This window comes from Anguilla anguilla, chromosome 11 (assembly GCF_013347855.1).
Source record: "Anguilla anguilla isolate fAngAng1 chromosome 11, fAngAng1.pri, whole genome shotgun sequence".
NCBI classification, from domain to species: domain Eukaryota; kingdom Metazoa; phylum Chordata; class Actinopteri; order Anguilliformes; family Anguillidae; genus Anguilla; species Anguilla anguilla.
In genome coordinates, this window is record NC_049211.1 from 30,717,777 (window position 1) to 30,744,242 (window position 26,466).

General features: G+C 39.0%; 2 protein-coding genes across 4 annotated transcripts; one reads left to right on the forward strand and one right to left on the reverse strand.

Moving 5' to 3' along the window:
• Window positions 1-142: 142 nt before the first annotated feature.
• si:ch73-206d17.1 (tyrosine-protein kinase STYK1) lies at window positions 143-7,871 on the reverse strand. Of its 3 annotated transcripts, none has more exons than XM_035381593.1 (10): window positions 7,730-7,871; window positions 7,101-7,161; window positions 5,989-6,135; window positions 5,041-5,259; window positions 4,410-4,591; window positions 3,809-3,892; window positions 2,038-2,255; window positions 1,659-1,699; window positions 1,425-1,521; window positions 143-940 (listed from the first exon to the last, which is right to left on the reverse strand). In XM_035381593.1, the coding sequence occupies exons 2-10, from the start codon at window positions 7,144-7,146 to the stop codon at window positions 769-771; spliced, it is 1,206 nt and encodes a 401-aa protein (XP_035237484.1). In that variant the 5' UTR covers window positions 7,147-7,161; window positions 7,730-7,871; the 3' UTR covers window positions 143-768. The 3 variants fall into 3 exon arrangements, with proteins under 3 accessions (XP_035237484.1, XP_035237482.1, XP_035237483.1); XM_035381591.1 differs by lacking the exon at window positions 7,730-7,871 and adding an exon at window positions 7,321-7,723; XM_035381592.1 differs by lacking the exon at window positions 7,730-7,871 and having other exon boundaries at window positions 7,101-7,723.
• A 12,354-nt stretch (window positions 7,872-20,225) lies between these two features.
• On the forward strand, window positions 20,226-26,447 carry LOC118208636 (sortilin-like). Its single transcript, XM_035383500.1, has 4 exons — window positions 20,226-20,458; window positions 20,751-20,851; window positions 22,547-22,655; window positions 24,606-26,447. The coding sequence occupies exons 1-4, from the start codon at window positions 20,264-20,266 to the stop codon at window positions 24,618-24,620; spliced, it is 420 nt and encodes a 139-aa protein (XP_035239391.1). The 5' UTR covers window positions 20,226-20,263; the 3' UTR covers window positions 24,621-26,447.
• Window positions 26,448-26,466: the final 19 nt, after the last annotated feature.

The following is a 26,466-nucleotide window of genomic DNA, read 5'->3' on the forward strand; positions in this document are numbered from 1 at the left end:
AAGGATCTCTAGAATAATATATTCTTGTAAGATCCCTACAAAAAAATAATAATGGAAACAACCCTTTCTGTTGTAGGAGGGTCACCACTTTCTGCTAAACATGGCAACACTAAAGGAGTGATAGTGACCAATCACAAGTATGACTCATTGGGAATCATATTTATTAGAGCACAGAAACATCAACACAAAGTATTAAAGGCAATTCCATACATACCGTATGAATAAAAACACAATTCAATATGAAATTGTTATGGTCCCGAACAAAATGACCAAATCAGTTTAAATCCAAAAGTGATTAACTCATGCAATTGTTAAAGACAACAATCCATTTAAACACATTTATGAGCAATGGGCTTGTAAATGTAAATATTTTGTAAATTTGTGATGGTTGCCAGCAAACACATTCCATACACAGAATTCACTATAGATCACCAATGGTGTGAGAATGTAGACATAATTTGATGGATCTACTTTTAACAGGAATTAGAAAAAATTCTGTCGTCCAAATACTTTGTTAAGATATTGTTCATAATTTCAAGTCTGGGACCTAAAATCAGTGGTTTGTTTGTATGATTACTTGCAAGTGAGAGACTTCCAAGTGCTCATTTAGTGCCTACATACATCACAACCTTTCAAAGCCTGCAAGGATTACACCTTGCCTGTTGCAGCGATGATGTGAAAAATTCCAAACATCCACATTAATGTTGCAGGAAGTCCATCTTTTCAATGTCCTACAGTTTTCTAGGTGGGATGACCCAGCGTGAGTCGTCAAGGAAACACACCTGCCTTCTTGCTGTACACAAAAATGTCCACGCTTTCTTGGGAAGAAAGCGGTGTTGTGTCAGCAAGTTCTATGTAGGATCTGAGGAGCCTGATGATGGTGGAAAACGTGGGCCGGTCGTGGGAGTTCCACATCCAGCAGTACTTCATGAGGTCGTACCTGAGAGAGGAGGAGGAGAGCACAGTGGGTCTCGCAGCAGTGTTCTCAGTTTTATCCTCTCTTTCGACAAACAGCTGGGCAGAAATTCTTCTGCACTGCTAAAAAGTATGTCTTAATTGTTTTAGTCTTGTACTGAGACTTAAAATCTTATTTTGTGCCTCTCAAGTAGAAAATATTACCTCCACAAATGAAATTGTCTTACCCGACTGGCAAATCTTGAAATTAGTAAAACTGTCTCACCTCATTGGCAATCTTTTTGTCTCATTTAAGAAAAAAGTAATAAACATAAGATTTGAAGTCTAAATATAAGACTATGGCCAGATGGCCTGTGGGGCTATGTGGGCAGAGTTACGGTCAAGGGTCATTTCAGACCACTACACTGATAACAAACACCGGCTTCCATAGGCATCTATGGAAGCTGCTATCAACTAGTTTTGAAGCAAGTCATTATGGGGATAAGGCTCCATCGGCCCAGTGAACTTACAGTGGAGTTCCACAGTGTTCTGGCTTCTTCATCCTGTAGGAGTTCTGAATTTTTGGAAATACGTCCAGTGGCTGCAGCTCAGGATATGGTGGCGCACCTGTGTAACAACACAGCTGGTCATGACAGAGCTTTATTGCATAAATACAATAGAAGTTACATACAAAAAAACTACAGTATGTTTTAGAGGAGTTGATGAATGCAAAGAGTGTAATAACAGCTTTTTGGCCACCTTACCTAAAGTGACCAACTCGTAAAGGAGAATTCCAAAAGACCACCTAGAAAAAAATGAGAAAATTAGCAATACAAAAGGGGGTTAAAATTTTGGGTCAGCACCGTAAATGTAACACGATTCTAACCTAAATAGTTATAAAGTAGGTCATCTGACACAACAGTCAACATCTTCAATGCTATCCCATTTTGAGGAGGGTGGGGCAGATTAAATTGGCCATGCAACTAAAATGAAAACAGACAACTGCCCTGCCAGAACTTTGAAGTCAAACGACACTTTGAAAATTTCCTGTCATCTTCAGCCTTTCACTTCAAAGTTCTGAGTTGTAACCTGTACTCTGCTGCAGCAGACAGAAGGGGGCGGGGCTAAAGAGTGCACACTCACACGTCACTACTGGCTGTCATCGGGAGGCGCATTATCCGCTCCGGCGCCTGCCATTTGAGGGGCACCTCCGCCGCCCGCCGCTTGGCCACCTTGCCCGATTCCCAGGCCTCGAAGGCCATGCCCAGGCCTGTGACCCTCACCGAGAGCCCTGCGCCAATCAGGACACTCCTCGCCGCCACATCGCCATGGACCAGCCTGTGCTCCGAGTGCAGATATTCCTGGGAAGGACACACCATGGATGCCACATCGAAGGCTATGTAAAAACAACATTAAAGTGAGAGAGTATTGCAGTGGTCCTATTCCATTATCCTGGAAACCCACAGGGTCTGCTGTTTTTTTTTCTCGATCCACTTTTGACCCAAGAGACCACATGAGGCCAGTTAACCATAATGAACAATTAACGCTATGAACAATTTTAAGTTATCTATTATGTACCAAGTAACAAGGAAAGTACCCACATCAGGTACTGTACTTTCCAGGACCGTGGCATGACAGAATAGTCAAGCATTGCACAATTTCTTGCGCTACACTGACATCTAGAGGAATGTACATGAATGCCCACCTTATGTTCTGGAAAAGCACGCCTGTTAGGCTATGCAGAATATGGCCGTTGTTTTTGAACATTTTACAGCAGCGATGACCGCTCCAGGACCTGAAGGTAAGTGGCTTTGTGCCACCTTTCTGCCCATAAACAGATCGTGCCAACTTAGCCAGTCTATCATTAACAGACCTGGGGTCTTTTTAGGCTTGTGGTTTGGCACGATACACACAACTAGGACACAATTGCAAGCCCAGTTCTCTTATTGTCACCCACAAATGGAGGACTGTAATTAAATCTGCGATCCCAGCATATATTGTTGTATAAAGCAGAGAAGGACAGCCACAGATTCTACCATCTAAAAAGTACATAAAGGTGTATTTAAAAGCTCTTTTGCTCATGAGATAATCCTTTAACAAAATGTTAGCATAGTTCAAGCAGTGCTGTATATCCCACAGTATGCAGAATGTGTGATCAGGTTACCAAATAATAAGCAATGTACATATTTCAAGAGTTTCATAAGCGTTATTCTTATTGAATTCTTGCAAATAAATGAATACAAAATACATTCTAAGTTACATTTAAGAACAAAGAACACATTTGTTCTTATGTTGCACATATATGTTGCTCTATAGCACCACCAGGTGGCTTGGTTTGACCACTACTTTGTCATTTGGACATTTTTTGACAAGTATAAAAATTTACTCCAGGTGCACTTTGTGAGTGCTTGCGGCAAATGTGTCCCTCATGAGGAGAGGGACCTGTGTACCTGTGTAAGTTTAGTGTCTCTAGGTAAAAGCAGGGCACAGGGGCTGGTCTCATGAAGGTAGAAAACATGTCATGTGTGCGATAACGCCAGCAGCTGTACAATCTGCACCATATTTTAAAGGATCCAAATGTTCAGCCATCCAATGAAAGCAAAAGTTACTTCAAAAGGCAGAAAGCGAGGAAGAAACCAAACAAAAAACAATAGTGTTTCAGCACCTGTGGTGTTTGGATCCCTAAAAAATCGGGCTTCCAATTTTAGAACCAGAGGTAGCCCCAATCGTTCAATAGTTAACATGGACAGACTGTGTTATATAGATAGATACATGAATCATTTCCATTATCTATCACCAAAAGCATCACCATTATTTATATTATAGGAGTGACTCATAATGCCATAACTGATAACGCCTAAATATAAACTCAACACTGACTTCAGATCTGAATTTAGTGGAGCGTAAGACTTACCAGACCAGCTGCTACCTGCTTTGCCACCAAGAACACCGACCTCTCAGAAAACTGCTGTGATTGGCTTGGCGTTCCGGGGTCCTCCTTAAGTGTGAAAAGTAAGGTTAAGTCAAACTTTAAAAAGTTTAACTAAATAATTAGTTAGTCCACAGTTGTTACACACACAATGCATTCCACAGACCAGTTTGATTCAGAGTACGTTAAATTATTGGCAAAATAAACTGACCATTCAAGACTATTGCATGGGAATAACACTGTTTATTTATTATAATTTAAGAAGACATTAAGTGCAAGTTTTCACAAGGTATCTCTACAAAAGGTCTAATAGTTATTGCTTAGAATTTGTTTTTCCAGTGATGATATTTCAAGTCAACTCCCCCCCCCCCCCCCCCCCCCCCCCCCCCCCGTTTGATTAGAGCCATTTCCTAACATGGACAGCACTGTGCAGTAAGTGCAAGCACTGGACTGAAATTTATCACAGGGACCTTTATAGCTTTGGGCTGGGGATGCTTAAAAAGGTCTCTGCGGGAAACAGAATCTGGGGTCTATGTGATCGGCTGATAGAACCCGGGGTCTAGGTGTTCGGCTGATGGGGTCTTACGTTGTGGAGGGTCCAGAGGAAGTGGAGGAGGTTTCCTGGGCTCACAGCCTCCAGGACGAGGTACATGGGCAGGCGTCGGGTCTGGCAGAAGAGCATCTGTACCAGGTTCTCGTGCTTGCTCACGACGGTGTGGAACTGTGCCCAGTTCACAAACTCTTTCACCTCAGCCTGGCTGGTACTGTCTGAAATAACGGTCAATGAACGAGAGGCTTTTACAACACTTGTTTGATAAAATCAGTTATTTTTAAGGTACATGAAGTGAATGGTTTGACACAAGTTTAAGAATAACTGTGGGGAAAAATGAAACCCACTGCCACAGTCTGGGATTTAAAAACAGCTTGTTTAAACAGCCCACGATAAGGACCTAAACAAAACATAACCATTTAGCTAAAACGTGGAACAACCTGGTTATATTAATATGAAGTTATTTAGCAAATGCCCATCGAACCTTTAAGACACTTCTCATTTGCACATTACCCATGCAGTATACACTGCTTTGACCTTGTGAGACCCTAGGGAAGAGAGCTGCAATCTTAAGGAAACAGCATCATTGCGACACCTTCAATCCACTTGCATTACAGCCTCAAAGATACAACACCTCTAGACACTGGGCCATGTGTTGCCTAGTTACCTCGGAGCGTCTTGACCACCACTGCGCTGGTGACCTGGCCTCTGGTCAGCTGGCTCTGGCAGACCGGTCCATACCGCCCCGTGTGCAGGAAGTCCAGCTCCTTCAGGACCGCGTCCTCGGGGATCTCCCAGGGGCCTAGAGCGTCCCGGGCAGGGCCTAGTGCCCCTGACACCGTCCCCGTGAGCACAGACCCGGCCCCTGTGCTGCCGACCGTTGCACCTGCCCCAGCAAACCATGTTCAAATATCAGAAAACCATTGTACTCCTGAGCTGGTGATTGGACCATAGCCACCAAACTCAGAATGTGTAGGTTTTGCACTCAGAAGCCTTTTCACAATCGCATGTCCTTTACTGCCACTGTACATGTCAGCAGGAGTGTTCCATTAGCCAAGCCATCATGACAGCATGCTAAGAAAGAATATACACTGATGGACATGCTTTTGACCTGAGTGCAAACCATTTACCAGTTGTGTAAATCACAAACCAAACCATCAGGGCCTTCTTTACTTAACCCATACACACTCATAGTGCATCTCTGAGTTTAGCAGGACTAAAGCTATTTCTAGGATGGCCACATGTACACTACAGCAGTTTTTCCAACTCTTGTTAAACCAGCACAGCTCTCAGTACATGGTAAGAGAGTATTTAGGCTAAATCGCATCATGTCACCCGTCTGCTCTGGCTCCCTAGTGATGAAATGAGTTTCCCACAGTGGTGAGACACCAGAGATGCTGACAGTCTCGAGGCGCATGTGCACCAAATCACCAATGCAATGGCTATTCATCGGCAACATTCAAATGTGAAAGCTATTTTCCAAACTGACATCTGATGGGCAAACACATAATTGAAAGAGCAACAAAAGTCTAGAAGACTGTGTAAGTAGAGACCCTTTACAAGTTCAACTAATTATTAATGTCCTAAGAATTGAGAATTGGGGGCACACTTTCACCATTTGAATTACTGTAGGAGACCGGAGTCCCTGCTGGCTCTCGCCTCTTGCAGCAGACGCTGTACACAACGAGGGCAACCACAACCGCGGTGGTCACGGCCAAGAGGACCGGTATGATGATCAGAGCATACGGAACAGGCTGTACTCCTGAATTCAACACAGGATAAAAAATGCATATCATGGAGCCAACCCAACACCTGTGTCACATATACAACAGAACCAAAAAAACACACACGGACCTATGTATGCTATTCAAAGGTCCAGGAAACCTAAATCAGTGAATTATTTGTTGATGTACAGTAGCTCAGTGGTACAACGTTATTACACATTGAATGATCTGCAGGTTTACTGTAACTGTACAATGGTAAAGCTTAGCTTATGTAGCTTTATTTTGCTTTGTCTGGTAGTCTAATGTTACAGCACAGGACAGCCTGCTCTAACCTAGCAACGAGGAATGGGTTACATATCTAATGGCTATGAATTCTAATGAACGCAAGATGCACACCCACCCTGTTCTTATCTGCTGAACAGGAAAGATAATCTAATAGTGTTTATTACAATTTAATGGTTATAATTGGGTTAAAAACTTGATAGAAATATTAAGACAATCAATTGTCACTATGAATCCAGTTTCCTGGACCTTTAAATAGAAGCAGAGTACAATATAGAATATTTTGGCTAGCTTTTTATTTTATTTTAATTTTTATCCTGGAGATATGACAGCAAGACAAACCTACTAAAACTTCAATTATAAAATTAAATTTGAATTAACTGATTATGTGCTACCTGTGTACAGATAGCCTAGCGCCAACGTGATATTTATTTTTCCCTTATCTAGAAAACTGAGTAAAATAACCTCAGGTATGTTCCAGATTAATGTGCAAGGGCATGGTTTTGGGGTGGTGATACAAGAAGGAGAATTCATATGACATAATTTGTATTCTACTTGCAATGACGTAATTTTGCAATTTGAAGATAGATTATTTTTTCATAAAGATTTATAAAGATTGATTCGTTTGGTCTAGTCCCCATTAAAAAGTATCTTTGATTTAAGGTTGAGTGATAATGCGGGAAGTATAAGCAAGTTATTTTGAAACATAATTTAAACCTACCACACTGACTTCCGGAGGTGTTGCACGGGGGTGTCTGCAAATCCATTGATAGTTCTCACATCTGAGGGAAACGGCAAACTTCAAACTACTCAAAAAGGAGCTACAGGTAACCAAGCGTTATAAAACAGCATTTAAATACCGAAACCGGTCACAATTCATGACAGTCAATCACCCAAAAAACAAAACAAAAAACACTCAGACTTTTTTGCTGGCATCTTACTGGTTCGTTCATCATGTAGAAGTAGCCTTTCTTCCACTAACGAATGATAAATTTCCAGTTTAGAGTAAGGAAGACAAACGATGTTACAGACACATCAAAGTTGTGCGCACGTGCGCCTGCATTGGTATTTTGGGCATGGTTCAGCCTGCGTGAATGAGGAAGTTCAACATCGATGCACACCCAGATAAGGGCTTTAAGGTCTCGAGCAGTCAACATTTGCAGCAGCAAATCCTGGGATACAAAACAGGGATAAACCAATCGAATTATTGCAAACCACCATGAGTACGATAAAGGTCGTCTCCTTTGTAGCGATGGCGTGATCCAAATGCATAATATGGTCTTGAAAATGCGTTTTTCCACCTGTGGGTAAAGTAATTTTCTCTTGTGTTCTGATTGGGCGGACACTGACCTTAAAAGAGGCTTTACAACTGAACTGACAGTTAATATATAACAAGGAAGATAAAGGTCTTCTCCAGAGAAGTTCACCACAGTCCATTGTCATTCGGTAAACTACCCTGCATTATTTACGTCCTCTGGAAGATTGCGAGTGAGGGGGGAAAAAGCCAAGGGAAACCGCCGAGTCTTGGCAGGCACCTGAGCATGTGATTTCTTTCCAGAACTTGTAGGTTTATTATTAACTAGGGTCCACGCAGCTGATTCAAAGTTTTAGCTACAGATGAGGCTATCTTTTATGCTTGTGATTGCGTGTTCTGGTAGTGAGTCATAAATGTTTGAGAGATAGACTACACTAATCAAGTAAAGACTTCTTCATTTGTTCTACTAGAATTTGTGTATTGTTTATTTCAGTATCATATATTTATTCACAGAAATAACTCCTGTATTAGTGATTTTGATTAACTTAGTCAACACTTCAACAAATGCCTACTTGTATTAAGACACATAATACCACAATTATATAAATCATGTTAATTGCAAAAGGAAAGTATAGAATTATGATCAACATTGTTTTTGAATAAATTAATTGTAGAAATGTATACATGAATTCCAATAAGGAGCAGAAATACATTTGAAATAGAATAGTGCCTTACAGTATGGGAAAGAGCCCCACTTTCCATTGTCTACCAAAAGTACAGATTTTTCAGGATGCTTTGTTCCTATGTGACAACTGGCTTGTTTACACTTCCACAATGCACCTCCAGAAGAGCATAAAATATCATCTGAGTGTTGAGCTGACTTCTGAGAAGTGTCAGAGAACATAAAATTAGCTTTGCTGATTAATCTGTATAGGCCTTTCCTAAAGCAATGACTTAGAAGCAACCATGTTGCTGTTCTTCAGATTGAGAAGCACTCGACATATGCACTGAACCTGGACTTTGACAAACGGAGTCTCTTTTGCAATTATCTCAGCAGAATGACATTGTATCATATCACTCTTGGGTTGTGCTTTTGGAATCAGAGGGTAAAATCACACACACGATACAGTATTACCAAGGGAAATTATCCACAATACTTAGAATTACACATCTACAGAATTGTGATGTGGCACTCCAATCATGTAGTCATACTTTTTTCTTACTTCATCAGCAATACAACTGATCTTCACCACATTACACCAGTTATTGCTGTACTATTGAACTGTAGATATGTTAGTGTTATCACTGCTGGGTTGTATAACATCAGAAATCACTTGCAAAACAATTATGCTGTGGTTATCTGTGTTTTGAAATCTTCACACTAAGTGATTAGAGTTGATACCAATTAACCACTGCTGGTGTACGATGCAAGCATAAGTAACAACTAATACTGTGCAAATACAGCATTATCTGCAGCTGTGCAATTCATTCCAGCTGTAAACAAACATGACTGATCTGTGTTAAAACTGCAGATTCACAGCCAGTTCCCATTCAAAATATGTAAAAAGGTTCCTGTTTACTCTGTTGTATTTCTGAATCATGAGCGCCTGAACAATGCAGAGTATACTCACTTAGTCCTCTCAGCATAATTACAAACATTTAAAAGCCACATCAATTGTTGCACAGATAAAAGGGTGTGTTACACAGTCATAATACACGTGTAAACACATTCCCTACAGCCAGACCAAATAAACAAATATATCCTTCTTACATGTGTCATATTCACATTTTGGTTTTATTTTACAGCTCTGATAATGAAAATTCAGCAGTCGTTTTCATGGCCATAGTTATTGACCCTCTCCATTTAGGCTTCAGGGCTGACTACTGAACTGCGACTTCCCTCCCTGCAGTCAGTGAGGAGCCCCATGCCACGAAGGCAGCTTCTCTCTCCTCTGTTCTTATCGGCCACAGCCTCTCGGCAGCATTTGACTTGGTTGATCATCAACTCCTGCTGCCTTCCCTATCTTGGGGATTTGCAGCATGGCTCTCAACTGGTTTGCTTCCAATCTTGACTCACTCTTTTCAGGTTTCATGAGGTGTGCACATCGGAGACTTCAGCAACTCTTAACAGGAGTTCTCCAGGGCTCAGTCTTTTCTTTATTTTCCAAGTCTGATGGCTCTGTCATGTTCTCCCATAGCCTTTCATATCATTCCTATGCTGATGACACGCAACTCTCAAAAAAGAAATCATACCACAGTGCCAATAATATCCACAGTATCACTATCACTCACTCGCGTAATCGACATGTTACAGTCGGGCTAGAGATGGTTTTGCTAACTTCAGGCGGGAAATATTTTAAACTACGTGCAACCACATTCACGTCAATGCAGCTAGCGAATAAACAACTCAAGCGACGTTGTCTCTTCAAAATGCGTTCCCGACCGATGGCTTGTGAAATGAAAGAGGCTACAGCCAGCATCTCGTGGGCATGTATGACAAGGAGAGGGGAGGAGGGAGCTGACTGGCTACAACTTGTATTGGTAAAATTTCTGTAAATGTACAATTGATGATTTGCAAATTCATTCAATCAATAAATAGTTATTCATTTGAGTTGTGGAATGCAAAAGGTTTTAGCTAGTTGCATGTAGCAATAGCCTATACGTGACAGAGTATGTCTACATCAAATGGATATGCACAATATTCTAAATTGTGCTAAATTAATGTGCTACTGTCTATTTAGCGTTCTTTAGACTTGTGTTGTAACCACGGTTACTGTAACTTGTGACTGAAGGTAGTGTTGTGACGTCATACACTGACCCTTTATTCCGAAGATAATAAGAACCTTGCAGTTGATTGTTATTTTCAAACTCGAAATCACTTCACTAAATCGATTTGATAACCTATGCCCGGGCGGTTAAATTTTTGATGACATACTATTAAAAAATTTAGAGCAATAGAAAAGACACATACTGCGCTGGTCTTGAAGACTGCTTGCCACACTGCCGAAATAGCCTCGAAGCGACTAACTACGGGGGCAACCGAGGTAACGCAGTTTTATCTCTAATTATTGTGTGTATTTATTTACTTAACGGAAGGCCAGTAAGCCGAATCTTTATCATGGTCCAAATTTTAAAAATGCAATCAAAATCTTTTCACGATGCAGGATAGGTCTTGTGGCACTACGATGTAATGGCTTTTGATTATACGGTACCTTAGCTTATCTCTACCTCTAGTGGTGGTTTTTCTGCAATGGTAAAAGCACCTTTTAAAATGACTTAAAGTCTGATAAAGTCTTGCTAAATTGTGCTCACTGTGGTAATGTTCCTAAGCTCTTTTTTGCATCTTAGATGAAGCTCAAGCAGAAGGAGAGCAGCAGGTAACTAGATCAATTATCAGTGTGTGTGTGTGTGTGTGTGCTTGGGAAAAATGTTAGATAGCACCCTGTAATTCTGAGCTGTCAACATGCACAGTAGTACTTAATAGCTGTAGATGTATGCCAATTGCCATCACCAAGTTATCACCAATTTTACACTTTAAGGTGTAAGGTCACATATAAACATTTAATGCTGATGTACAGTCACTACTTGTCATAAGTAATGTAGTTCTGGAACACTTGATAAAAATAAAAATATTCCAAAAAACCTACTCTTCAAAGTTATCTGTATTGTAAATAGCATGATATGTACATGTACAGTAGGAGTACCTCACAATACTATAGTTGTGACATGTTAGAAATCTTGTCAACACATTTGATTTTATTTCAATATTAGGAGACAACAGGATGGACCTAAGGGAACATTGACAGCATATGGACACAATTTCATCCTAGAATTCTTAAGCCTCTACTCAAAACATGAGGAAATCCAAATATATTTGGATGAGGTAATGGCAGTACATCAAATCATATCCTGATATTATTAATGCACTGTTACAACTGGTTTGCTCTTTAAAACTTTGTACTCTCTAAATAGTTTTTTTGTGTATAGTTTGCTAAAATAATTTTGGAAAGGTTTTGTACTCAGTCCACCAAGGTAGAACACAAATGAATTGTTTTTGATCCCAAATGTAGAATGAAAATGGAAAAATAATCTCTTTGAATGTGTATAATACTGCATCATTTTTTTTCTTAAAGGCACTTCACTGCATTTTATTTTTGGGATACATTCATAAACCAGAACATAAGCCTTGGCATTTCTTCACAAAAGAAGAGCTTCATCAGCTGAAGAAAATTTTTCCAAATCCTTTCCTGAAGTACAGAACCCATCTGCCCCATCGAACACCTTTTTCGATTCTGCTGGATGCGGTAAGTATGGAGACAAAAAACAAACCCATGAACCCATATTGGTTTTTCATAGGAACATTTTTAAGAACAAAACTAAGAATAATTTAAGAAAGGTTTTTTGAATGAGGCCCAATGTTTAGAAACACTTAATATTGTAAATATTTTCATATTTACATACCAATTTCAAATAAATATTTAGAAATGACATGAACGTAAATGTATAATTACCAATAAGAGAACGTTGTGCTATATGACATTTAAAAATATATATTAACCATGTTATTATGATTTATGACCTTTGCAACCCTTACCGCATTGTCCCTAAAATTCACATTTGGAGGTCCAATCTTTCAGGCTGTCAGCATTAATGGTAGTAGGAATGAACAGGGTGTGCTGGCGTGTCTTGCTAACTTCATGGGAAAAGTGCAGCCGGAAAACTCTGGCCCACGAAAGAGAAACTGGTATACGCTGGAGGCCACCGTCGTCTGTATCTGTGAGCATAAGGAAGCAGGAGAAGATTATCCAATTAAATACTATGGGGCGTCTTTGTCCTGCAAAGGCCAAGACACAAAAGAAATCATGATCGCTCTGTCTTGTCTGCACACATGGCATGACTACATCTCCCATGCAGTCATGTCAGGTGACGAGGGCGCCACAGTACGATTCCCAGAGTCAGTGAAATGCACGGCTTTCAAAAGGAACTGGGAACAGAATGTTTATTACAAAGTGGGGCCCTGCGATAAGTGCAACGGCACTTTCCTTGGGGTCTCCTTTGTCCCAGAGCATAAACCAGATGGAAAAGAGCCGGTTTGGCCACGTGGCAACTGCGCTGAGACAGAATGTCTAAGTAAACTCCTTAAAAGTAATCCAAAGGTCTGTCATGAAACAAGAGCTTTGCAAAATAACACGCCAGTAGATATTGATCTGGACACTATCAAAGACAAGGCAAGAGACACACTGAGTACACTTTTAAAGGGAAAAGACTGTGTGATCAATAGAAATGATTTTGTTTTCTATCAGCCCTCTTCCAGTGCACAGTAGGAGTGTTACACCTTTGTTTGGCTCTTGTGTTTTGCTGGTACTGTTGTTTTATCTGGATTTTAACACTCCCTTCTCTCCCCACTCTTAACCTGCACTCAAGTGTGTTTTTCAGGGAGAAGATTTGCTGTCTGGGCCACATGATGTGAATCCATAGAAAACGTATTGTAGAGCCTAGAAAAACCCTAACACAAATGTGGTATGTCCCAACCACTCACACAAATTTGGAGCCTCAGGTTTGTTTGGGTAACCAGATCTTTATGACATCTTCAAAAATTCTTCAGTACCTGTGAGATTCAAGCCAGGGCAAAATGGGGTAGGGGCCCTGTCAACTCAGAGGTGTGTGTGTTCTGTATGTGTGTCTGAGTGTGTTGCACTGAAAATATAACTGCATAGCTGTTGCATTCTAATTTTATAATTTTACAAATGAGAATACGATATTGAATGTTTTTTTATCTTTATGTTGTAAAGTTGCTTATTTAAATATTTCATCTGTAATCTTACTGATGGTAGTTCAAGTTAGCTGTAGTTTCATGATTTGTGGATTTCCTTGGTTGCACGTTTTCCCAACAATTTGCTCTTTCATTTGAGCACCTTAAACGGGACTGGTGGAGTACTTCCAGCAGTTGTATTCCAGTACAAGGTAAATGTGGACAAAATGTTGGTGTCTGTTGAGTTCTCTTGAACCCTGAACAGGACAAAGATGAACATGGCAGCCTGAGCACTGACCAGGATTCTGGAGTCTTCGCCAGTAACAAGTAACGCATGAGAGAAGATGAACCGTTTCGGTAAGCGACCAGTCCTGGGCAGGTTAACTTGATGAAATTAGGGGTGCCCTGCCTGAATGGGTGGATTCTGCACCAGAGAAACGGTTGAGCAATCTTCTGTGTCTGGACCTGTTAGAAAAGGGCAAGGCCACCATTTCCCTGACATCATTCCACTGAGGGTTTGTCCAGCACTCAGCTTGCTTCATCAGTATGTGCAGGTCTATGTCCAGCAAGGGTTGTTTTGCAAAACAATGGATTTATCTGAAAAATAATCGCTCAGGTGATTTTGCTTTCTTCCCACAGGGAGCTTGTTCAGGCGGTTGCATGACCAGGCCTGTTACCAGTCAGTGGACAAGGTGGTAGGACTGGTGCTGTATGAACTGCAAATGAGCTGGTATCCATATCAGGCATTTTGGCAACCCAGACAGAAATGGGTATCTTAAACAATAACATAGTTTTAATTTTTTCAAAATCGTCAACATACCATAACTGAAAATGTTTCCGTCCAACTCTCAGTACATTTTCCTACCCCATTTAGCGTTCAACCAAGAAAGCCATTAATATTAGTTGTGCACTAAAGTTATTAAATACAGGTCTGAAAGATGTATCTCCACGTTCAGAAAATGCAACCTATTATTAGGAAAAACAGGAAGTTTTTACCTATTTTATATCAAAATGTGAGCTAATTGATCATTTCGATGGGGACTAATATCAGTATTTCGGAGCCAGGCCAAAAAAGTACACAGGCCAGATTCTTCGTAATGCTGAATTATGCTGACCAACAAGAGTGTGCGGTCACAGGCTCCAGGGGGTGCCATTGCACCCCCCTCAAATTTATTTATTAGTTTTACCCAGGAAGAATGAGAATTAAAATTTAGAAATTATTTTTATAAAGTTACTCTTAGTAGATGCATCTATGACTTAACTCGAAAAATTTTTAAAATATATTCTAGCCTCTCTGGGTAGAGTAGCCGAGTGGCACGCATTGCTATTTCAGCAGAGCCTGTCAGGGGTTACTTTCTCCTTTTTACTGGTGGGGACACTAGAATGGATTAAGCTGTGAATAACCTCAGCAGGCTATCACAATGTGGCGGTGCATCTTGTGTTTCTGGTTCTTTTATTTCACTTTCATCTTTGCAAAGCTATAGAAAATGTATCCAACAACTCAATCCAACTCAGCAAAGTTTGGACAGATCGGAAACTGAGTGTAACTTTTGTTAACAGTAACAGGTAGCCTGTCTATAGGCTACTTAACACAAAGACAAAGGTGGAGCAGCTGAAAACAATAATTTCAGTAAATCATCTGAGTGAAATGTGTTAATAGCATAATGTTAAAGAATAAGCATGAAGCATACTTTTTAGTTTTTCTTTTAGGCCAGAGCAGAAAAGGCACCAGCACCACCAGCAGGGGCTTTCGTTGAGAGTGAATTGTGGCTTGAGCTTCCGAGTTCATTCAGATGGACGTAATTTTTTTCTCTTCACCCAATGTCCTCCTCGTCTAGATTTATAGGTTTCCCCTGCATAAAATCAACTGTAACGTATCTCCATTCATTCATTATCTGTGCCCACTTATTCCTGGTCAGGGCCTCGGTGGGGGCTGGAGCCTATCCCAGCATGCATTGGGTGAGAGGCAACACCAATAAATTTAACACTTTCTAGACAAAAAAATTAGTATCAAAGAAAAAATTGTGACTAAATAATGGATCTTAAAATTTGGCCAATAAATAATTGTCCAATTACTTTTGGTCCCATAAATAAAAAGGGCTTTAAGGATATAAATACCCTAAAATTAAAGCTGACAGTCTGTTCTGGAGTACAGAGCCCAAATAAATAAATAAATTGTGTCGCTGTCCAAATCATTTCGGAATGCACTGAAGCCTAAATAAAGCTTGTGGTTGGCTATCATGGCCTGAATTGTTTTTGCTTGTTATGTCAAATTTTTTACTTGATGTACTTCAATAAGCCTAAAGATGTAGCTTGATATAATTGTCTCATTGTTAAATAGATTATTCAATACATTATAGCAATGCAGTTTTAAGTCACTTAATGCACATTCTGCATATAACTAGGCATAATTTCCTGTATGAAATTGTAAAAAAGGGGTTATTATTATTATAATATTTATTATTATTTATTATTTATTTATTATTACAATAAAAATTTGATACCAATGCCTTTCTTCCCTTTTTATGAGCGAAAATACACTTTATACTTGCTAGCTGGCTAATTACGTCATTAGCTTGCTAGTTAGTTAAGCTAGTCAAGTATACAAAGTTAGTTAGCTGGCCATGATGCTGACCAACTTCGTCTACCACTAGATAGTATATTGTCCTCCACTGTCCTACGGTTTATAAAAACCTTGCCTAATAATCTAAGTTATGGTTTGCCCAACCCTTATAATTGTGTAGCCAGTCAATTCCCCTGTACCTTCCTATTAACATTTAACTTGAGTCTAACTACTGACACCAGGCTATCCAGTGTAGGATGTGTTCCCCTTTAAAGCTGGGTTCCTCCTGAGAGATCTTCCCACCACATACTTTTACCTGCTGTTTTTTAGGGGTTCTGACTTGGTTTTCTTATTTTTTTCTGTAAAATTGTCTTTGTGACTGTGTCAGTAAAACGTGCTGGGCTATAAAAAAAAAAACATCACCTTCTTTACACAGCTTCTAGTCCAGGCCCGGGCACTCCAGGCCCTGGAGCAATCATCCTGGCATGAGGTACTCTCATGCCTTAATTCCTGCACTTCCCTTCTCGCCAGTCGCCCTGCTTGCGTCACTTAGACCCATGCAGCTAATACAAAATGTCTTTGCCTCCTGACTTGTCAACAGTCTACCCAGCTGTGCTCATGTCACACCCATCCTCCACTCACTGCAGTAGTTCAATGTTACAGGGTGCATCACGATTAAAACCTTGGTACTAGCCTACTGGGCAGCGAATGGAACAGCTGCACCATACTGCCAGTCAATTTTCAAAATGAACACACCGGCTAGATCTTTCCCATCTGCAATCTCCTATCCTCTCCCTACATGGTCACTTCTCTCAGTCCTGATGCCTGTCTAATACCAGCCCCACAAAATTCTTAAAGTGGTCAGGACAGTATAATCATTCAGTCTCCTGAAGACCCACGTCTTCTGATTGCATCTAGGGTCGCCTCGCATCTGCACCTAAAACCCTCACGCCTTTTGTTTTCGGTAGCATTTTTATGTTCTATGATTCTCTTCTTAGTACTTTTTACGAATGCGGTCTGTAGATATTTATAATTTCTACATAATATCTTGGTTAGCATAGATAATCTTAGAATGTTTACTGTGGTTCTTGCTTAGCATATATGATTAACCAGATCTGCCACTATTGCTTGCATGAATCAGGTGAAAGCACTTAGGTTTCTCCTATATTATAAGCAGCTCTGGATAAGTTATATAATGAATTATACCTTATATAATGGAGTTTTCAACTGAATCTTTCAGCAGCACCAGTCACTTGGGGATATCATTCAGGATTGGAGGAGCTATAACTTTCACAAATTCAAAAAAGTACATAAACTATAATCTTGTTGAAAACTGTTGGAAACAAATAATCTTGGACATTCAAAGAAATGTTTTTTTTTTTCTCTGCTCCTGTGCTTTGTTTACATAATTGAGTTACCAACCAGTGAGAATGAAAAATGATTAATGATGCTTTTTTAAAAAAAGGGTGGGGGGATTGCCATATTTCAGTTGTCAATACTTAGGCAGAACTAGAAGGAACATAATGCTCTTTATGTGTGTAAAAATAATGAAGGCAAACTCATTGAGGCAAACATTTCGGTGTCACTGGAATTACTAATCCCGCATTCAGTACACAACAAATGCTTTTATAAAAATATTGTTGATGGTGACATGAGACTTCTGTCAAATTGAGAAACCTAAGTTTTGAGACCTTTATTTTTTGTATGCATAGACTGTCATCAGTAATAACCATTACTGTGTCCTCACTGAGGGGGCATGTGATGTCAAATAAGGGGTTTAGTGAGTGTGGTGTTATGTTCATGACCACATAGGTACAAATTAATCTTGGTGTGTCTAATGGTGAGTAAAATGACATGACTTTTTGAGGTAAATTATTGTGATAATGTGATTGGAATAATTTGTGATAGGAAAAAATTGGCTAATATCATTTGGTTTAATTTTTTTTCCATTTTAACAGACACACTGTGTGCAAAACACCTGCTGTCAATCTGGAACACAATGTTATTGGAAAAATTACTTTTTGTGGTGCTGGTAGAGGAGAGGCAGAATGTAAGGACAAGAGGGAGAAGCCACTGCTCCTTGTGATGAAAGATGTTCTTGCAGGTTTCATAAAATTCATTTTAAGACTTTTTAAGACCTTTTAATGCCAAATGAATTAATGAATGAGATTTAAGACCCAACTGAAAAACCAGTATTCACAACTGAATACAGGGTTCTGAAATTACTAATAGACAGCACAAGTAAAAAGACATCAATTACTTATATTTTGGCAAATGAGTTAATGCTGAACATAGAGTCCCAACAATGGGAAAGACAAATTCACAGTTTAAGAAAAAAAAAAAGAGAAAAAAAAAAAATTATGACCAGCTCCAGGAAGTGCAGTTTTCCACCATGTTGTACAAATTGGAGCCAGAGATTGTGATATAGCTTTGGAACACCTATTATTGACTGTCCTTGACCCATCTGCAGACATGTCACCTACTATTGCCCTAATCTTGCTGCAGATACTGTACTTACAGTTACATAATAGAAACAAATCAGATTAATGGTAACTACATTCAGTCAGTTGATTTAGTCACAAACGTTAATGTTCCTTGTCATAAATTGGATTAATGTAAACCAGGTGAAAATCAATATAATCAAAAGTGACTAAACAAACATTAGTCGAGACAATGTTCCTTACATTGCTTTACTTATCTCCACACAAAATATAGCATTAGCTATGCATTGTGACCAAGCACAATGAAATATAACGAAATGAGAGCATGATGTAAGATTTGAGTAAAGTTGGGTCCCATCTAGCCATGACTGCTAAATAAATAATTTCCACTATTCATTTCTGTGTGCAACGTAAACACTACATTAATAAATGTGCTATTAGTCAGAGGGTGCAATGAAAAATATATTGAAGACACTTTAATACCTTTCAAGGCCTTTAATTTAAGTAATTGAATTTATGGACTTTTAAGACTTTTTAAGGACCCACGGGAACCCTGGACAGAGGAGCTGGCACAGAGGAAAAGTTTGTGAGGTGGAGTTTATTTTTCCTCACTCATTCCTAACTCCATACATGAAAGTGACCCCACAAGGAAGATACCAAAACAAGCACAGGGAAGGACAAAACAAGATTAAAAGAAAATAAAAGGAGGACAAAAATGTCTGCGAAGTAAGGTACAACGACACATGCCAAAGTGGAGTGGGTAAAAGTGCATACTATGTATGATGAACTGCTTCCACAGGCCATGTGGAACTCACCTGCAGGGAGTGTATCTTTCTTATACCGGGAGCTGAGGCCCAAACAGTACTCCAAGTGAAGCCCCCCTACACCCGACCCTCTATTAATTCCCAGGACTGGAACACACTTGATCACATGACTGTTTTACTTCGTATGCTCTAGATGAGCACAAGCATACAGTTTGGAACACAACAGGTGTTCTGCAAGGTTGTGTATCGTCTACTAATAAAGCTGTTATTAGAGATGGTTATTTCAACTCATAGTTTGGTTGCAGGAGCACTGAGTTGCACAATCTTCACGTCCTGGCCACTAGGGGGCTTGCACAAAGCGGAGAAAGGGTGTAATATGCTCCATACTCAATGGTCCATTTACTTACACTAAAGCACATGAAAAGATAAACAACAGCAGCACTTTGACAGTGGTCTTCATGGCATGGCATGGAAATGAGTGTCATAATCATGACATACCTGTCAAGAAGTGCCATGTCCATTCATAACTATGACATACCGTTATGACATAATCTGAAATTTGCACTATGACACAACTGACATAACCTGCATAACAGGCTCACTATGACAAGACTTGTTATAACACTGATTCACCATGACATTTAAAAATTACTATGTCAATAGTTGAAGGCTGTCTCATGTGCCAGCTTGCCAAATAGTGATACTTCATGCAAAAACACTTTGTAATTTTGTAAGTTTATATCCTTTTATATGTTGGTCGGGATTAATGCACCTTGATACATTATGTACCAATGTAAATAAAATACCAAACTTAAAATAAGTTCTGCGGCCTGCCATGAAAACTGCTGCATTCCAATAATAAAACTTTACCCTTAAAATATTGTATATAGCAATAGCTTATCGTGGACAGAAAATAAAACTTTCACAGACAAAAAATAATAAAAAAAAATCTAAGGAAAGAAATAAGAAATAATTCCAAAATGCATATTTTTTATAAAGACATTTTTGTTCTATAGATACCAGTTACATCTCGTCCAATCACAAGACACAGTTACACAAAGATAGCCTACCTTAAGTTAGAAAGCCACAAAAACCCAGGAAGGAAGTAAATGACCATGTCCCTGAGTTCGGGACTTGGCATTTATCATTACGTTTCGAGTTTAATATTTTCTGTGTTACTCTTCTTGGACAGAGGAATTATTGCAATTAATTTTCCTACCTCATACACACATGAACAACTTGACGATAATGACACTGGAATGTTATTACGCGACAACTCTTTGAAACCACCACCCGCACCACAGGTGAAATTAGCTTGTTAACTAGCTGGGTAACTGTTTGAAAATAGAATGTATATTTTGAGAGATAAGTTAACTGCAGAACTTCAGTTTTCATCCATGACATAACTACATGTGAAGTTGGGTGCAGTTTTCGCTAGTTTCGGAAACAAAACTGTGTAAGCGAGGCGTAGCCGACGTAGCAACCTAGCACACTGTATACCATAGTAGCCCACTAGCTAGCTAACATCTGCTACTGAATTAACTAACTTGCGAGATAGCTGACCAAATTAATGTTTGCTACTACTGTGTTGTCCAGGAAAGAATACACCCTGGAGTTATTGCATCCGTGGTCGTCGTGTCATTAATCGCGATTGTGGCTGCAGTTTTCATAATCAGGAAATACTGTTTTCACCACAGGTAAGTGCAGGAATGCAATATTCAACAAGGAGCGCAAGTCTTGCCGAATTCTTCAGTGCATTGGTTTTGAAATGGGATGATACACTGTGCATGGGCTGCATGTCTACTCTGTAGTCAGTTAAGTAAACAAACGATACAGCGCTGCGCAGATTTTATGCAAAATTGCAACACTGTCCTCTGACGAGTCACATACCAGGTTAATTCGTCACAGTAGCCTATGTTAGGAGTAGGTTGACCTTAACAACCTTTAGCATGGCTTGATAGCACAGCAAACCAATGGCAGCAATAATAATAATTTACGTACCGCGATTCGACACGTCAAGCAGCATTTGGTGATGTAGCATTCTGACAGCAGCCTGTCAGAATGCTACATTTCTGATATCTAATATCTATATGATACCAAATTGCAACTACATAATTACCATTAGAAGTATTAAAACATTACATACCATAAAGAGGTGTTACTTGTGCCAACAGGATATGAACATATACTTCATGTACTTAAGTTTGAATAAATTTCATACAACTACACATTTCCTAGCTTCAAACAGTGAATTCTGTGCATGTATTTGAACTCATTACTTTGTTCTTATGTTTAAGATTTTCCCAAAGAAAATATTAATAACTTGTAATAACTGATCGTTAATGTAACAAAATGTTGCTCCAAGTGTCAACAAAAATGTAATAAAATTCAATAATGTGATAAATCGACCAATAATGTAATAACTATGAAATGCACATGCCCATGGAACATTAAGAAATCTTTCCACTGAGGAGTTCCCAGTTTATTTGCTTTGAGTGGTACTTCCTCCCTGTTGGGATATTACATTACATTACAGACATTTACAGGGATAATGGTGGAATTCCATCAGGATTGACTGGGGGTTGCTTTGGGTTGTCTGCTGTCTCATCATTGTCTGGTGAGCTCTTTCAATGCCATTGTCCCTGAATACCAGATAGCCAGATATCCTTTACGTTGTCCACCATGGTTTGTCCTCATTCTCACAGCTCAGAGACACCCCTAATTCATACTGTATAGTTTATGCTTTAGTTAAGCCCCTCATTGAGTTTCTCAACCACTGCAACCGTGAATCTTTTACCTTCCTCTTAACTAAACATGTTATGCGCACATATCTTCTGAATGCATTTACTGAATCATTTAGATCTACACCGTTTTAATTTAAAAGGCTGAAACAAGAAGACAGTCCATTTCTAATTAAATGTAACTGCATTTGAACAGTGTGCACTGTGAAGTTGGATATTTCACAAAGGTCAAGTTCACTTGCTCTTTTAAAAAACCTCCCGGCTGGGCATCAACATTTTCAGGCCACACCTTTTCCTTTTTCATAGATTTTTTCAGCCTTATTGATTTTTAAAAAGCCTGCATCGGGTATGAAGGTTGCGCAAAACAAAACAGTAATGCAAGTTCAAAGGTCTTTATGAAACCAGTTATTTTTGTTTCAGTTTCTCACATAGAGCTTTGCCTGTCTGGCAAGGTCATCTGCCTATGGTGACTCCTGCACATCAATTCACAGATGAACTTATTGCCTTGCATTCACTTGCCAGCTAATATAGAACAAAAATACTCTTCCTAATAATATTCCTGCAGGAAACATTGAAAGTAGCCATGGTGACGGGGTCGTCTGCTCTGTAACCACATGGTTTGGTTTTTTTTTTTTTTAATGTTAAATGCAGCGAGGCTACGTACAGATACTCGGTTCTGAGAGGAATGGAGGAAGATGGAACTGCTGAAGATCTCGATAGCGACGCTGACCTTGGACCGAGCATAGAGGACTCCGACGAGGTGAGACCTAATGATCTCCTCCTATGTTACTCGCCCACTACTGGCGAGGTAACTCGTGTGGCGATGTGCCCAAATATGGAGTTGAAATTCCCTTTAGGGGCTGCCTGGTTTCGCACACTATTGAAGCACTGGGTGCTAAGGTGCACATCAATAAATCTTACCTACTGGATTGTCCTCTGGTCTGTTGAGGCCCTGTAGTCTGCCTGTGCCAGTTGGCCCAGGGTGTAGTTTGAACTAACAGGCCTTGATCGGTACAGTCATTTACATCATTACAGACCTTTTATTTAGTCAGGGCAACGTCACCTTGGTCTTTGGAAAACCAAAATCAAATTTGACAGGAGGGCATCATGGCCAAAAAGCACTGTTTAAAGGCATTTCTCCCATTCATAGAATTAAAAAATCACAACCGCAAAGAGCACACAAATGTCATGCAACATAAATACAGTGCAGTCTAAGTATTTGGGATGTGACACAATTTTTGTTGTATTCATAGTCCCCCCCCCCATTTGCACTGTATATGCAGTGAGCAACATACTGTAATTTTTTCAACGATTTGGCTCTTTTATTACAAATTTTAGATTTGTAATTTTAAAAATCATGTGGTTAATACCATGTGGTTAAAGTGCACATTCCCAGCTTTTATTTAAGGGTATTTTTGATACATTTTGTTTTCATCATGTAGAAATTACAGCACTTTTTTATAATAGTCCCACCATATCTGGGCATCATAATGTTTTGAACAACTGACTTCTGATTAGTCAGAAGTGTGTTCAGTTGCTTCCTTAGTTCAGGTATAAGAGAGCTTTCAGTATCTAGTTTTGATTGCCTTTGGAGTCTATTATTGGCGATTGTCAACATGATGACCAGAGACCAGAGTTGTGCCAATGAAAGTCAAGGAAGCCATTATGAGGCTGAGAAATACAGAGACATAGGCCAAACCTTAGGCTAACCCAAACCTATTATGGTTTGGGACATCATTAAGAAGAAAGAGAAACAGGGAACAGAGAAACAGTTTAGGCTGTGAGCAGTACATTTTTATAATTTTATTTTTAATGCATGTAAACTTTTTCTACAGCAGTATTTAAACAATGCTCAAACCTAAGGTAAATCAAACACCATAGATTTGCAGTGCTACTCATATTTGGGGTACTGTCAGCCATGGCATTACTCCAAAGCAGTATTTTATTATAATATTAACTCTTTAATGGTTAAAATCCTGTCCAAAGTCATTCACTTCCCTTTGAATAGATTTCTAAGTGGTCTCAGGTTAATCTAGGTACGCTTCTGTGGTAAAACTTTCATAATACAGGGCAAAAGGGAGCAGGTTAGGGAGGGAGATGCTGTGGGGTGAGGGTTGGTGTTATAATGTGTTACAAAATATGAATGTATTTAAATTTCTCAAAAAATTTCACCAAAACACAATGAAAAAAGGTACTTTCATGCAACAGTCATGTTGGGTTTCTTGAACGTGATGTTAAAATTAGCTGTATGAAAGAGGGGGAAATATTACAATCATACATTCATATTCCAAATAAAGAAATGGGATATGCAGACGTGAATAAAAAATGAATATACAAATGAATAAACTAATATAATCGATATGTCATAATTTCTTTTTCCATGTTGTATGTTGAAAGAAACTGAACACACATGCCCAGTTGTAAAAGAATGTTCCTTCAGCAAGCACATTTTTCCCCATAATGGAAGGGATATCTTGGAGCAATTTTCTATTTATCCTGAGTGGCTTCAACAGTATTTACTGCTCCCAAGATAGGGATTAAATCTAAAAAAATACTATTTTCTGAAGTACAGTTTATTGTAAAAATCTGTGCTTAAACATACAATGGCACCATTGTGAAAGGCTAATGATTATTGAAGGGTAAAATGTATTGTCTTGCTTGCAACATTTTTAATATGACGGTACTGAAATTTCTCTCTTTCTCCCCACAGGATATTTTGGAATGAATTGGAACATTGTTCTTCTCCAGGAAAGTTGTGTAGTTGTTCTAACTGTTCTAACTCTTATTTTTGGGAGCTAAAATAGGTTGTTCAGTTATTGATTTGTTTTCTGTTATCAGTGTGTTTTGTATCTATTGGTAATTTGGCTGCTGTAGGATTGTTTGGTTTCTTCTTCAGAGCTGTTTTTAAATATATTTTTCTGAAAGCTTAGCGTTGTTCCAATTTCAGTCCTGTATCAAATGCTTTCTGTTGTAAGCACCAAATTAAAAGCAGTTTTATTGCAGTTCCATAAAAAGTATTTATAAAGCACATAAACTGCCCACCCAGTATTTATGCACAATGAAAGATATTTTAGATACCTACAAAAGTCTCTGACAACCATCCGGCTTCAAAATGGCTGGTGTAGGGGCATTCAGGAGATTGTGGTGTAAAGCAAGAAAATACACTTCCGGTACCTTCAAATCAGCTTGTACAGCAACATTATGCTTCAACTGATTAATATATTCACATTTATTCACAATTATAAACATCAGTTTTTATAGAGTCTACTTCTTTTCAGTTCTCAAGCAGTGCCGACTGTTCACTGCCAGGGACTTATGTAATAAGGCTGATACTGAACACCTTTTTCATCACAACTTCCTTGAGCTCAGGTTGCAAGCACCATATGAATTACTTCCAACTGAATATAAGATTTAACATCATTTTTGTAAAAATAATCAGTAATTAAAATACGCACGTTGAACCACTAGAGGCATAATGTTTGATTTTGTTTAACCTTGATTTATACAGGGTAAGCTGAGTGAGCATGCATGCTTTTACAGCAACACCCTGTTAACCCCCCCCCCCCCCCAATTACCTTGACCTGCATGAATTTGTAATTTGGAATGTGGGAGGATACTGGAATACCCAGAGGAAACTCACACAGACATTGGGAGGAAATACTTTGCTCCTACTTAATTTAGTAGTAATTTAAAGTGAGTTTCCTTGCTTTGGACAACAAACCACATATGCCCCTATACTTGCCATTTAAAATCCAGAACGTCCTCAGAAACTTATGTAAATATCTTATGCACATAATCCTTCTTCTTGCACAAAACCTTCAGAGTCAGGTAAAAACTTACTGGAAAAAATAGCAAATAATACCAAAAAGCCCCAGAAAGTAAACTGTCAGTTCTTATTCTAATACATATTTATGTTGTTTGTGTGTATATTTATGTGGAGTTGTGTTACCCTTGTCATTCTCCCATTTAAATGGTTAACTTACTGTGTTACTAATTTGGTTTTCTGTTACTGGAAACCTGTCTGAAAAGAGTTTCAGTAGGGTGAGATTAGCACAAAATAGCTGTGAACTTTTTTCATTCAAAGGAAGAAGTCCAAATTCCGAAATCTGATACACCAAAATAATTTCTTGTTCATTTTTTTCTTCCTGGTTTCCTGTTTCATTGGTCTTGTGATTAGTGCTCACCTTGTTTCCAGGAAGCCTTGGGATTCCATGAACAGTGTTGTCACATCAAAGAAAACCAAAAAAATGGTTCCCTCTGCCTCTGTACAGTGTGGTTGAAGATTCAAATCCCGGTGGTGTTATCGTCAGCTGCTTCAAATCTTCATTTCATATTGATTTTTTTTCCAGGATGGGCACAATACATACAGGAAAAATCCATGTGACAACGATGGTGCTTTAACTTGAATTAAAAAAACTGAACTTATTTTTATTTTTTTAAATTGCATTAGTGTTTTTGTGCCTGATGTCCCTTTGTGTTTCCATTGTGTGTTTCACAATAGGCAAAATTAGTCTTTATATTTTGGAATTAAATATGGCATGTGGAAATGGTCCATTGGAGTATTTTTGTCT

What these genes read in the sequence shown, in the direction of transcription:
- si:ch73-206d17.1 (XM_035381593.1), bottom strand. Translation starts at nt 7,146, where the DNA reads ATGGATTTGCAGACACCCCCGTGCAACACCTCCGGAAGTCAGTGTG. An exon ending in CTCCTACAGTAATTCAAATG is followed by an intron (nt 5,260 to 5,988) that starts GTGAAAGTGTGC and finishes TTGCTGGGGCAG; the next exon opens with GTGCAACGGTCGGCAGCACA. An exon ending in TCCTCTGGACCCTCCACAAC is followed by an intron (nt 3,893 to 4,409) that starts GTAAGACCCCAT and finishes TTCACACTTAAG; the next exon opens with GAGGACCCCGGAACGCCAAG.
- LOC118208636 (XM_035383500.1), top strand. Translation starts at nt 20,264, where the DNA reads ATGACCATGTCCCTGAGTTCGGGACTTGGCATTTATCATTACGTTTCG. An exon ending in AACCACCACCCGCACCACAG is followed by an intron (nt 20,459 to 20,750) that starts GTGAAATTAGCT and finishes TGTGTTGTCCAG; the next exon opens with GAAAGAATACACCCTGGAGT. An exon ending in AAATACTGTTTTCACCACAG is followed by an intron (nt 20,852 to 22,546) that starts GTAAGTGCAGGA and finishes TGTTAAATGCAG; the next exon opens with CGAGGCTACGTACAGATACT.